The 14,696-nt window shown below is 48.0% G+C and overlaps 1 protein-coding gene across 1 annotated transcript in view; it reads left to right on the top strand.

Moving 5' to 3' along the window:
- LOC143281375 (uncharacterized) overlaps nucleotides 1-6,417 on the top strand; it is a 63,435-nt gene extending 57,018 nt beyond the window's left edge. Inside the window, 5 exon segments of the mRNA XM_076586579.1 lie at nucleotides 2,043-2,234; nucleotides 3,208-3,306; nucleotides 4,176-4,359; nucleotides 5,301-5,446; nucleotides 6,274-6,417. Coding sequence (XP_076442694.1) covers nucleotides 2,043-2,234; nucleotides 3,208-3,306; nucleotides 4,176-4,359; nucleotides 5,301-5,446; nucleotides 6,274-6,417 — 765 coding nt within the window.
- Nucleotides 6,418-14,696: the final 8,279 nt, after the last annotated feature.

Here is a 14,696-nt window from a genome sequence, read left to right on the forward strand (position 1 = left end):
AAGCTTCATCAGGACTTTGTAGCAACAACAACAAAACAATAATAATAATAATAATAACCATCATAATCATGATAATAATGAGAATGACAATAATGATAATGATCATCATGGTGATGATAATAATAATGATAATAATAATAATAAAATAACAATAATGATAATGATAATAACAATAGGCCTAATGGTGGTGATGATGATGGTAATGCGGATGATATCGACAACACCAACGATAATGACGATTATGATGCTCATAGTAGCAGTAGTGGTGGTGGTGGTGGTGGTAAGTGGTGGTGGTGGTAGTAGTACTCTAGTAGTACTAGAGTAGTGATGATGATAATGAAAAGAAGAAGACAACAATAATGGTGATGATGATGATGACGATGATGATGACGTGGGAGGCGGAAGTTAAATTAACCAACACACATTTTCAGGGGGGAAGGGGGGGCTTTTTTTTTTTTTTTTTTTGCTTTTTTTTTTTTTTTTTTTTTTTTTTTTTTTTGCTTTTTTTTTTTTTGCAATGACTGAAACATTTTGTTGACGGACAAGGTTAAGATGGTGATGTAATGCGGACAAAGGCAGCGATGCCATACAATAGAGCGCAATACAAGTGGGATGCAATGTTTTACACTACAACAGAAATGCAGTGCAACAGATAGTGTAATAATGTAAGACGATATAATTATTATCCAGTGTGAGCATGACGGATGGATGGATGAATGGAAGAGCGGTCGGTCGGCTAATTAGAAGTTGGTTGATTGGATGTTGTTGAGGTCAAGGGTCATCAGTGATAATGAATACTGCAGCAGGATGGACAGCGCATAGAAATTAATCTTCTCTCGGATACTGGCTTAAAAACTTGTCGTTGAAACATGTGTGTGTGTGTGTGTGTGTGTGTGTGCGTGTATGTGTGTGCATGTCTGCGTGCGTGCATGCGTGAATGCACGCGCCGTGTATGTGTGTGGTATATCTTGTATGTCTGTCTTCTACGCACTTCCCCTCCCCTCCTCTCATCCCCCATTCCCCGGCAAACCATTACCCCCTCACCCCCCCCCCCCTATCTCCACCCTCACATCCACACACCCACCCACACCAAATCTCACACATACACCTCCCCCCTACCCCTACCCCCAACTCCCACCCCCTTCCCACCCCCACCCCTCCTCCCACTTTCCTGCGGAAACGAAACATACACACGACACAAAACACACCACACGACTCAAAACACACCACACAACACCACACAACACAACACACGAAAACAACAGCAACAACAAAAAAATCATTTTTGTTCTGGGCGGAATGTATAAACCAAGGTATGCTTGTTGGCAAGTATCTTTGTGCTAGTAGTTTTGTAGTCCTGTTTTAATGCATTGTGTATTTTATGTAGTTTTGGTCTTTGATGTGATGTCATTTTTTCTATCTGGTTATTTTTAATGGGCGTGTGTGTGGGAGGGGTGTGTGTGTGTGTGTGCGCTGGCGCGTGCGTGTGTGCTTGCGTGCGTGCATGTGTTTGTGAGGTTACAGTGCTCTGATACGCGTGTGTAAGTGTGTAGGCATGTTAATATGTCCGAACAGAATTCTATGTTAGAAAATAAGAAATATTTTAATGCTTATGCAATTTTGTTTTTAGTGCAGTTGATATTTAATGTCAGTGTGTGTGTCTGTAAGGGAGGGACATTTATATATATATATATATATATATATATATATATATGTGTGTGTGTGTGTGTGTGTGTGTGTGTGTGTGTGCGTGTGTGTGTGTGTGTGTGTGGGTGTGTGGGTGTGCGTGTGTGTTCTATGAAATGCATTTTGTTTTAATCTAAGCCTTATTTACTTCATAGCTTTTATAATCTTTAGTGTGCATTTGCATTCACATGAACACACTGGCTGTTTTCCATTGTCAGATAGCGGTTGATATGTTTTTTTATGGCATGTTTATAGTCAACTATGATGTAAGGCGCTTTGAGCAGCATTGGTGCTGGATATCGCGCCATGGAGAAACTATGTCTTATTAACAACACACCACCCAACAACACAAACAGCCGACAGGACGGTCGCAGCCGACGCGTGAGGACAAGAACGAGTTCCTGAACGCGCTGGGCCAGTCTGCGGCCGGCCAGCCCGGCACACTGATGGTCCACTTCTACAAGTACGTGCTGAAGCACGGCGAGGAGGACGGCATGCCCCTCCTGGACAAGGACCTCTTCTTCTACATCGAGGTGCAGAAGTTCAAGGTCGGTGGGTGGGCTGGCTACGCTGAGGGAGAGAGAGAGAGAGAGAGAGAGAGAGAGAGCAGAAAACACACACACGTGCGCCGGCGTTAGTCGGTGCGGGCATACACGCAGTGAGCGCGCACAGACAGACACACGCACGCACGCGCGCTCGCGCATGCACATACCCACGCACGCACACACACACACACACACACACACAAACAAACATTGGCTACAGCACACGCGCGCACACACACACAAGCACACACACACACGCATGCCTGATCGAAAGTTTGCACATCTTTTTTTTTCTTCATCGAGGGCAGAAGTTCACGGAAAGTGCACTGGCACACACACACACACACACACACACACACACACACACACGCACGCACGCACGCACTCACGCACGCACACATACACACACACACGCACGCACACACACACACACACACGCACACACACGCACACACACACACACACACACACACACACACACCTATCAAGCTTAAAGTGAAATGTGTGTGTGTGTGCGCGGTGGGGCACGAGGGGTGAGGGGGTGGGTACGTGGGATTCGAACAAACACCAATTTGAATGTGAGTTTGAGGGTGAAGGTATGCAGATTGATAACATACTTGCCCCTCCCTCACCCCACCCCGACACCTGGAATCTACTTCATCCCCCCACCCCCATCCGCCCCCAAAGTTGGGAACGTCAGGTGCCCGCTGATTCAAATTTATCAGAATGCAATCTAACATCTTTTGAACTTAAAGAAATGAGGTAGGCTACTGATATAGCACAAGGCCTTAATTGAGTAGGTCTTGACTAGATAGTTCTGTACAAGCATCATTCATTCTTTTATCGTTTATTTATTTATAGTCTGTTCAGCTAAGATGATGATATTAGACTGTACAAGCTTGATTCGTTCATTTATCGTTTATTTACAAGCATGATTTTGTGTGTGTGTGTGTGTGTGTGTGTGTGTGTGTGGCAGGACTGTAGCCACGCCCACTCTGATGAGGAAATGATGAAGCGGAAGGTTCAGTCCACTGTAGACTGCTTTCTGGACTCTGTCTACTCCCCTTCCTTACAGGTAAATCCAGTATTAAGACTCGCTCCTACAGTCCTCGGCTGCTGGATCAGTTGGGCCATCTTAGCAGTGTAACTTGGCTTATATATGACAGTCGTGTCCGACTACGACGATCAACACCGCCAGCAGAGGAGGGAACTGCTGTCCCGAATATCTGGGCTAGAATTTTGATTTTTGATTGAATTTTGAACCCAAGGTTCCCAAAAGGCCAACTAGCCCCAAGGCTGCAGCACTAAGAGTCAGTGCAGTCTTGCCTCCTAGTTTGAGAGTCATAGTCCTCACAAAAGACTAAGCTGTAAATGACTTCCGATTGCAATGGAGAAACCATTGATGATATAGCTCTCACTTTGCTGTTGACTCAACTGTAAGCTTATGTCAATCTGTGATATAAGCTGAAAATTTGATATATATATATATATATATATATATATATATATATATATATATATATATATATATCTACACGTTAGCTGGCTAGCTGATGACTAGCTGGTTGGCTAGCTCAGCGGTTGGTTTGTTGCTTTTCTGGTTGATTTACTGACTGAATGGCTGGCGAGCTGATTAAAAAATCATTTATTTCTTATAGCTTGGTATAATAGAGTTAATCAACCCCCCCCCCCCCCACTCTCCCCTTCTATGTTTGATAACATAGTTTGTTAGAGATTTTGGTCAAGGTTCGATGCTTCATTTGCATTTTTATTTATTCACCAAACTCTCTAAAATTAGTTAAGAATTTTGTAGAATTGTCCAGTTGATTCTTGAACGAAATATAGGAATCAATATAGGATGAAAGGAGTATATATAAAAACGAAAATAAAAACATTACAAAGAATGAACAACACAGTGTTCCTGTTCCTGTTCATGTCGTTCAGATCGACATTAGCAGTGAGATCCACACGAAGACGATGAAGGCCGCCCAACGCTACATGGCGGGCAAGGAGATTTCGCCGTCCCTCTTTGATGAGGCCCAGTACTATGTCTTCAAGGAGTTGCTGCCCTACTGGGCAGGCTTCAAGAAGTCCCAGCACTATCCCGACGACCTCAAGAAGAGGCCGAGTGAGTTGTTGGTGTTGTTAGCGGTGTTTTGTGTGGGCGTGTTAGTTTGTAGGGAAGGTGTATTGTAATGCAGTACATTGCGCCGATTTGCATTGCGTTATTATGTTGCATTGCGTTGAGTTGTTTTTGCATGATATTGTATTGTACAGTACTGGATTGGATTGCGTTTGTAGTTTATTGTCGGTGGTTGAATAGTATTGTATTGTATTGAATGTATTGTATTGCATGGTATTTATTGCATTGCATTGCATTGCATTGTACTGAATTGCATTCTCTGTGTGTTCGCCTTGCCCTTTTTTCCGAGCAGGTTAATGTCCTTTTTGTAATTAAAAAAAGAGAGAAAAGAACTTATCTGCATCACTTTACTTTTATTGTTTATTGCAGTGGAAAGTCTCAATCTCATCTCTACAACCATCAACTGGTTTTACAAGGTTATGATTACCACTAACCAATCAACCAGTTTACTCTTTTGTCATTCATACAGACTTCTTCTTTGCTGCACAAACTTATTTATTTAGTTATTTATTTCATTTTATTTTATTTTATTTTATTTTACTTTTTTTTTTTTTTACTTTTTTTTGGTACGCCTATAGTTCAATTCATCAAGTTTTTGCACCTTATACATATTAGTAGTAGTAGTAGTAGTTCTTTCTTTTTTTTTAATGTATTTTTCTTTTTTTTCTTTTTTTTTCCAAGGCCTGACTAAGCGCGTTGGGTTACGCTGCTGGTCAAGCATCTGCTTGACAGACGTGGTGGAGCGTATATGGATTTGTCCGAACGCAGTGACGCCTCCTTGAGCTACTGAAACTGCACAAACCTTTCGTGGAAGAGGAATTTTGTGATTGTAGACACTTAGTAAAAGCAAAAAATTTCACATCTGAATGTTATCAGTAAAACTTTATATTACGTTACATTCTGTCTTACCTTTTGTTTCCCTCCAGTGACAAAACAGGAGAAACTGCTGCGGAAACGACTGGACGCCATCCAGAATTTCCAGATGCCGTCCAAAGACATCCACCTGCCCCGGTTAGCTGAAGGGGGAGCGGCTTCTTATACCATCACCCTCTCTGATGGCGTCAAGTGTCGGGTACTGTTGTGTTCCTTCTTTTCATGGAGAACAGGAGGAATTTTGTTTCATAAAAGTCCCGTCACACATCATGGTGATTGTAGACATTTAGTTATAGCATAAATTTTCGTGTTTGAATGTTTTCATTTGATAATAGATAAATAAATAAATGGCCGGAGAGAAAGGGGTGGAGAGGTGGAGGGTGGAATCAGAGATGAATATTTCAAATAAACATAAGTAGGTATACAATTTCAGAACATTACTTCGTGGGCTTCTTGAAAGGGAGAGCTTTTTTTTTTCAAGGCCTGACTAAGCGCGTTGGGTTACGCTGCTGGTCAGGCATCTGCTTGGCAGATGTGGTGTAGCGTATATGGATTTGTCCGAACGCAGTGACGCCTCCTTGAGCTACTGAAACTGCACACACGTGCAGTCCGTTTGTTGACAAGAGTTTTATAGATGATACAAGAGTTTATTCATTGAAGAGACTTGTACGCAGCTCTCCATTCTTTGATAGTTGATAGGTAACAAGAAAAACAACAGACAATGAATGTTCAAAAAGTCAAAAGCATCAATTAACGTTCCCAGTGACTGTAGATGACACACTTTCGTGCACAGAAGGCTTCATTAACTAGCATATTAGGGCAACACTTAGTTCAGAATGAATTAGACAGTAGTCTGAAAAGTAAACTTGTCTGTGACTCCGACCAAAGTGGTCAGAGCATCAAACTGAAACTGAGCACTGCTTAGACCGCATATGACAACCCCACCCCCAGTCTAACAAAATACTCCACCCCTTCACATCAAGCACAGCTCCAACTGCATGCAGTGACACAAACGGGGTGTTGCAGGAGGTTTCCGAGAGCCTGACCCCCACGCCAGTTCCGGGACTGAAAGATCGCCGACTGACCATTGCACCCAGTGTGGAGAACCTGGCCTCGTCTCGCAGGGGCCGCCGGACGTCCACCCTGCACAAGGACCTGTTGTCCAGATGATAGGAGACTGACCACACATGCTGCCCATTCGTTGACAGGAGTTTGATAGATGATACGAGAGTTTATTCATTGAAGAGACTTGTATACAGCTGTCCAGTCGCTGATAGTTGATAAATGATGAGAGTTTATTCATTGAAGATACTTGTATACAGCTGTCCATTCGTTGATAGTTGATAGGATGATATGAGAGTTTATTCATTGAAGAGACTGCAAACAGCTGTCCATTTGCTGATAGTTGATAGGTAAAAGATGACACATTGAAGAGACTGCACACACGTGCAGTCCGTTTGTTGACATGAGTTGATAGACGACATGAGAGTTTTTTCATTGAAGAGACTGTATACAGCTGTCCATTCGTTGATAGATATTAGGTTACAAAAAAGTCTACTCATCGCAAGTGGTGATAAATGATAATTATGCTACAATGCAGGAGCTGATAGATAATAATTATTAAGTTACTCTGCTGTCTTCTCGTTACAAGAGTTGATAGATAACAGTTTACACAAGAATGCCTACACTGTAAGAGCTGGCAGATAAAATATTACACATCTATTTATTGCAGACGTAGACAGGTAAGACTATACAGCTGTTCATTGCAGGAACTGACAGATAATAGATTGTACAGCTATTAGTCTATTGCAGGAAGTGATAGATAATAGGCAAGAAAGGAGGAGTTTGTATTATACTCCATGTTTGGTGTTACATATACTTACCATGTCAAACTGATGCAAACTAGGCCTATTGGTTTGCTCTGCTTGGCCAAATTTCGCGCGGCTAACAGTGAAAAGACGGGCACGCCCGCTCTCAGCCAATCAAACGCCTCTAAAAACTATAAGCGCTGAATCATTCCGTGGCCATGAACAAAAATGCCCCATGAGAACCACAGCGGAGACGCGGGGACGGACGGGCGGGCATTCGAGTTTGACATGGTAAGTATATGTAACACCAAACATGGAGTATAATACAAACTCCTCCTTTTGGTGTCATATACTGTACCATGTCAAACTGATGCAGAATTTAAAGCAAATAGAGGAGGGCAACGCCTACTGGTTCGTATGGGGAGCCCTTGTAACTGAGATGGCAGTGTTAGCCGCGACAAAGGAAATCCCCTTGGAACCGTCAGCCCTGGTCATACGGAAATTCCTGAGGTAGAAGTTGATGAAGGGATTCTCAGACCGCCAGAAGGCTGCCTCCAAGACATGCTGCGTTGGCACTGAGTGCTGGAAAGCAGCCGAAGTAGCTATGGCCCGCACTTCGTGTGCTCTGGGATGAAGACAGCTGATATCCCTGTGTGCATGAGAGTAGGCTCTACGAATGACTTGGGAAACCCGGCGGGAAATGGTGCCTGCAGCGATGTCTTTCTTGTAATTCTCATTGAGGAAGATGAGAAGACGCCTCTGAGAAGAACGCCTATGGCGAGACCTATCCCAATAATATTTGAGACACCGAACAGGGCAGAGGTGCCTATCCTCATCATCTTGGGCAAGAATATCAGACAAAGGTCTGACCCTCAGAGAGGGGGAAGGAACCTCAGGGTCTTGGTTCTTAGCAAGAAACTCTGGAAGGAACGAATAGTGATGGAGCCATCTCTGTGGAAGGCCAGATCTTGTGGCATTCCACTAAGACCATGCAGCTCACTTCTACGACTGCCTGTGGCCAGCCACAGAAGGAAAGTGGTCTTGAGGGTGCGGATGTCAAAAGGAATAGTCCCCAATGGTTGGAAGGGCTGTTTTCGAATGAAATCCAGCACCAGGAACGAGTCCCAGAGGGGCACTCTTCTGGGGTCTCTAGCTTCCTTCAGAGGGGCACCCCTAGCCCCCTCTCTGAGCAGGAAATCCGCTTCAAAGGCGGGACCACCTAGCTGTTTGCATTGTGGTACAGATGGCAGACCTGTACCCTCGCACAGAACTAGCAGACAGGATGAGAACCGAGGAGCAGAGAGCCAGAAAGTTGGCCAGCTGCATGCTCGTAGGGTTCGTAGGGGTAATGCCCTGAGCTGTACACCACCGCAACCATTTCTTCCAGCGAAAATCATACAAAGTCTCCGTTCCCTGCCTCCTTGCTCTGGTGACTATGGAGAGGAGGTCAGAGGAGGCACACCCCTGGGTCAGCGCAGCCGACACAGAGGCCGACCGAGGGGTCGAGGACTTCAATGGTGATGCTGACAGTTCCGACCGCACAGCAGCCATGCGTGCTGGTGGAGCAGTTGAGGATTGGAATGAGGAGTGCCCGAGCGAGGCTGCCTCAGCAGATGAGATTTGGTTTCAAGTTCCAGGGGTGGAAACATGTGTCAGGGACTGAAGGTCCGGAAACCAGGTCTGGGCTGGCCATTTCGGCGCAATGAGGATCAGCTGCGGGTGTTCCAATCTGTCTTTCCGTATCACCTTGGACAGAATTGGAAAGGGAGGAAACGCGGAGGCAATCAGACTGCTCCAGTCTAGAGAGAGAGCATCCACTGCCCACGCTTCTGAGTCAGCAACCGAAGAGACAGAAGTGGGAAGTCTCTTGTTGAACAAGGTCCACCATCGGCCGAAACCACTGTTCCCACACCCACTGAAGGCTGTCCTTGTCCAGGGTGCACTCTGTGCGTATGACACTCTTGGACCTGCTGAGAGCATCTGCCAAGATGTTGGTTTTTCCTGCTAAGTGTCTCGCTGAAAGTGCAATGCCCTTGCTGTGGCACTAACGGAGGAGAGCCTCAGTCCGCATGGAGAGGTCTGCCGAGTGCGCTCCCCCCCATTTGTTCACCTAACATGCGACTGTCGTCTTGTCCGTGAACAAGCGGATGGTCTTGCCAGTGGCCTCCCCCATGAAGTGCAGGAGAGCCCTGCGAACTGCCTCCAGTTCCAGAACATTGATGTGGCATAGGCGCTCCTCTGGGGACCAAGTCTCTGCTGCATGGAGTGAGTCCATGTGGGCTCCCCAGCCCAGGGAGGAGGCGTCTGTGAACAGTGCCACCTGAAGAGTAGGTGGGGCTATGGGCACCCCCTGTGTCCGAAGGGGGGTGATTAACCACTCTGATGTCACCTCGAGGAACCACTCGCCCAGACATATCTGGGTATCCCATGGCTGAGTGCTCTGGGACCGGCGTAACCTCAGTGCCCTCTGGAGAGGGCGCTTCAGAACCCTGTCCAGGGGAATGAGAGGTGCCGTGGACTCCATCATGCCCAAGAGGGAAGAAAGTGTCTGCGCTGTATCTTGGGAGGAGTGGCGCCAGTGGCTGAGGAAGCCTGCCAGACGGTCCCAGTGATCTGGCGCCAGAGAGACTATCATAGACCGCGTGTCGAATCTCATCCCTAAGAAGTCGAAGGACTGACGTGGGGACAGATCGCATATCTGCTGGTCCATGAGGAAGCCCAGTTGGGAGCAAAGGTCTAGAAGTCTGGCTGTATGACTCAGGCACAGGGCCTGCGACTGGGCCAGGATAAGCCAGTCGTCCAGGTACACACAGAGACAAATGGATTCCGAGCGGACGATGGACACCAATTCCCGCACCACCTTGGTAGACAGGAAAGGGGCAAGGGGCAGACCAAATGGGAGGGCCGGGAACTGGAACCCCTTGTCCCTCCACACGAACCTCAGGTACCGGTGGGATGCCGAATGGATGAGTATATGAAAATAAGCATCTTCCAGATCGATAGAGGTAGGCCAATCACCTTGTTGGATGGTCTCCCGAATCTGTGCCTGTGTGTCCATCTTGAATTTGATTTTGGGGAGGAATTTGTTGAGGGGGGACGTCCAAAACTGGTCTCCACCCTCCCGAGACCTTTGGAATCACCAACAACCAGCCGTAAAAACCGGGGCCAGGGTCCGAGAGTTGAGATATAGCCCCATGAGGAGTGGGTGCGATATCTCTTTTTCTAGGACGCTCTCCTGCTCTGTCGAGCTGGGCACCTAAGGAGGAGGAGTGGATCTTAGAGGGGGGAGGTCCTCCACCCAAGACAGCATGTACCCCGACTCTAGCACCGACATAATCCCGTCGTTGAGTCCCAGAGCACACCACTGATGTGCATGCCGGGACAAGTTTCCTACTTGGAGGGGCTGAACGACTGGCGGTGCTGAATCGGGGCCCAGTCATTGGGGGTGCTGCCTTCTGGCCTTGGGCATGGCTGATCGGCTTGGACGGACATAAGGTGGTCTATTCCTCTGCCACTGATTCTGCACACGCTGCTTTGACTTAGGCGGCGTGGTATATGGAGGGGCCCTGGTGGCCGGTCTCTTCAATGGCATAGAACCCTGGAGCCCATGAGAGGTGTGAGCCAAATATGAGGCCACCTCCCTGTTTGTCTCTGCCCTGTGGCTGACAAAATGGGGCGGGAACTGGCCGAAGAGGGAGTGCTGCTGTGCTGGGATGGACCGCAGGGCAGCCCTCTCCTCCACAGGAATGTTAGAGAGGCTGAGAATGGCATCACGCCGCGCTAGCACAGTATTGAAGTGAAGGCTGGTAGCTGTGTCTGCAGCTGCCGTGAGACCAGATGCTACCCTATTGCCAAAAGCGTGTAACCTCTGGTCGGTGAAGAGGCCAGGCGGGACAGAGGAAGGAGATCCCGTGTCCTGATTAACCGGACACTGTTCCCACAGCTCATTGGCCCTGTGAAGGAACGCGTCAAAGGTGTACGCCGTGGAAACCTCGAGGAGGCAGCGGCAGGCCAATTTGTCCCACTCTGCTAACGTTTTAAAGGATAGGGTAGCTGAAGTGGGGAAGGTGGTGCGCTGTGAGACCAACATCCTGTCCTGTGCGGAGGGCTCTGCTCCGCTGTAGGCAGGGTGGTCCTGTGTGTACCAGGACCACACCCCTCCCTTGGAGGAATCTTTAAGGAACTTTCCCGGGGAAAAGGCGCCCGGGGCAGAGAGGGACTTCCTGCCTGGAGGAGGGATGGAAGCAGCACCCTTGACAATGCGGGCTGGCTTATTAAGCCATCCCTGCACCATTTCTGGCACTCTGAGTCGCCTTGTGGCTCTGGAGCTAGAGTCACATGGTCAAGGGTAACAAAGTAGCCTGAGGGACTGATTCGGCATACGTGACCCTATTGGGGAGGGTCAGTTCGAGCTCGGCAAAGTCCGAGTTTGGTTCAGGCTGGTCCCTAGGGAGGCGCAGGCTCAATCTGTCCCCCCTGGGATGTGGGCGAAGAGTGCTCATCTGCTTGTTCGTCCTCATCCGAAGACAGGGGCTCCCACTCTTGTTCGCAGTCCATCCCCTGCTGAGTGCCATCTCAAGTGGATGTACCCACTGGGGCGTCCTGTGAGCTGTGGTCAGCCCAGCGGGATGAGCTGGGACGATCCCGGGCCGGGACCAAGGCCGCCACTGTTATGTCCTTGACACCTGAAGCGGGTGGGGAGCGTGTGGACCGTAGGTCCAACCATGCTTGGGATGGTGGGTGCCACACCTTTTCAGAGAGGGCGTCCCTGGATGCAAGAGGGACCCACGAGTGCTGTGTGGGGACAAACACCCACTCATCTCACTGTAGGACCGAGGGCTGGGCAGGTGGGAACTGCAGGCTCCGCCGGGCCGAGTAGGGCCCCTGAGCAGCCGTCGGTCCTGACAAGGAGGCCGTTGTGACCGTGGAGGTCACCTGTGGGTTGACAGAGGCCCGATTTGTGGACAGAGTGGCAGTATTGGTCGAGGAGCTCGACCTGACCGACAAGAAGTCGATCCCACTTGTCGGGGCTGTGTGTGTCACCTTGTGAGATGTGCTGGGTTGGGTCCGGTGGGGAGCGGACAAGGGGCTGGCCCTTGGTGCTCCCGGCAACCCAGCGTGCACTCTAGGTGCGCCCCAGTACGGGTAGAATGGGGGTAACCACCCGTGGGCACCAGCCATACTGTGACCCGAACCCCAAGGGTCACTGGTGTGTTGACCTCCATGAAGGGAACAACCTGGCCAAGTCGGAGGGAGGTCAGGTCCGACTTGGGTGTCAGTCCCGCCCAAAGACGAGCGGGCTGACTGCCCGGAACCGCCTGACACGCGCGGGCCTCCCCCAGCAGGGGAGACCGGCCGGATAGTGGGAAGACCTGCAGAGCAGGTTGCCACGCGCCCCGAATCCCCTCCCGTGGGGAGACTGGGGTGGCTTGGCCCGGGGTGGGCAAAGTAGAGATCCCCCCCCGGAACCAAATTTTTCTCCCCCCCCAAAAGGAGGTGGGGGAGGGGGGTCGACAGAGAAGGGAGGAGGGGGAACAACAATGGGGCCCGTGAGGGCCGTCTCCGAGTGGGGACCCGGGTAATGGCCGGGCGTGGCCTCCCCTTGGGAGTCCGCGCCTAGCTGCGAGTCCCCACAGCCCGGAGAGGACTTGCCATTCCCCCTTCTCCCCGTCTCGCGCTGGGACACCTCGGGAGGCGACGCTCGTACCTCTTTTCCCCCGGTCCCCTTCATGACCGTTTTATTGGTACGAAAGTCGCCTCCGCGATCAGCGTCTAACGACGCATCGCCGCAGTCCATATTGGGAGGAATCATGAGCTCCGGGCCTGGGAGAGTCTCTTGCCGAGTCTCAATCCCAGCATCATGATCCCTGCCTTCGTGGTATGGCACACGAGGCATGGAACCCGCGCTTAGGCACCCAGCGAAAATCCGACCCCCAACAGAGAAAGGAAAGACAGGATCGACTTAGAGGCAGAAAAAAACGAACGAATCGAGGGTGCCGAGTCGAATCGAGTACACAGAATGTAAGAATACAATAAACACAATCCGCATGCAACAAAATAAGGCCAAAAGGATACGCTGAATAGCCGAAAAAAGCGTAATACGAGACAGAGCGTAAACCTGACAAGATGGCGTGGAGAGCCTTGGCCAAAGGAATGATTCAGCGCTTATAGTTTTTAGAGGCGTTTGATTGGCTGAGAGCGGGCGGGCCCGTCTTTTCACTGTTAGCCACGCGAAATTTGGCCAAGCAGAGCAAACCAATAGGCCTAGTTTGCATCAGTTTGACATGGTACAGTATATGACACCAAAAAGAATATTCATTGCGTAAGGGTGGGTCTATTCATTGCAGGATGGTACATGACATGGGCAGTGTTTTCAGGATCAGCCTGTCAACGTGAATCGCTACGTTTGTTTATGCGTGTGCTTGTGTGTATGTGTGTGGGGAGGGGAGGGGAGGCACACGTGTGCTTGTGTACGCACTGTGGTTTTGTGTGTGTGCGCATGCGTGCGTTTGTGTACATGCATGTATCGCCTGCTGTGAGTGTTTGCATACATAAGGGTTTTGTTCATGTGTGCGTATTTGTGAAGTTTGTGTTTGCCGAAGATGTCACTTTTGCACCCCAACACCATCTTCCCAATTTTAAGATCAGATTTTTGACAAACATCTTTTGGGAAACTTGATATGCAGAATGTTCACCTTTCAGCTGTTTTATCTTCTTTATCTCACTTGACTTTTGGCACGTGCTGAACATGAGAAAAGAGTTTGTGATAGTATGGATAAAAATGAATGAAGAATCTCACTTGATTTCTGGAATGTTTGTGAAAACAAAAAATAAACCAAAGAATTGTGTACTGTAGTTTGGACACAAATGAGATTTATCTCACTTTATGAATTCTTTCAAATCTGAATAATAAAAAAAAAAAATCATTATGTATGCTGTTTACTGGTTTTAAATGTCACTGGATGACAGTTAAAATAAAATAAAATAAATACTGCATCACACTGTGCGTATTCATGTGTGTGGATATGAATGAGGCAGAGAGACACAGAGCTCAAGATGGTTCATTTTGTGTATTGGCTTAGGCCTTTTATGAAGGGGTTTATGAACATCAAGTTGTATAAACATCACACTTAAATACTTACGAACATCAAAATGCATAAACAAAAATGTAGCTAAAATGTTCTGTACCTCTTGTATGTGAGAAGAGCATCAGATGGAGTACACAGAGAAAGAGATCGACCGAATAAGAAGACGAAGAGAGAGAAAGACAGTGATAGAGATCTTCAAATCAGTATGTGATTTATGTTTAGTGTGAGCAGGTGTCTTTCCTGCAGAAGAGAGAGATAGCTGAAGAAAAGTATGAAAAGGATATGGATTTCAAAAGTATTCCTGTTTGTGTGCGCGCGTGTGTGTGTACATACATGTCTGGGGAAAGAGAGAGAGAAAAAAAGAAACTTAAGAAGACAAAATCAGTACACACACACACAGCCACAAGGCACAGACACAACAGACACAGAAACAGTTTCGAAACCCATATCCTTTTCATACTTTCATTCATCTCTCTCTCTAGTAAAAAAAGAAAAAGAAAAAAAAAGATCACATGCTTCCAAAAAAAAAAAAAAAAAGACCAAACAGATCCCA

The sequence above is a fragment of the Babylonia areolata genome, chromosome 4 (assembly GCF_041734735.1).
Source record: "Babylonia areolata isolate BAREFJ2019XMU chromosome 4, ASM4173473v1, whole genome shotgun sequence".
Taxonomy (NCBI): Eukaryota; Metazoa; Mollusca; class Gastropoda; order Neogastropoda; family Buccinidae; genus Babylonia; species Babylonia areolata.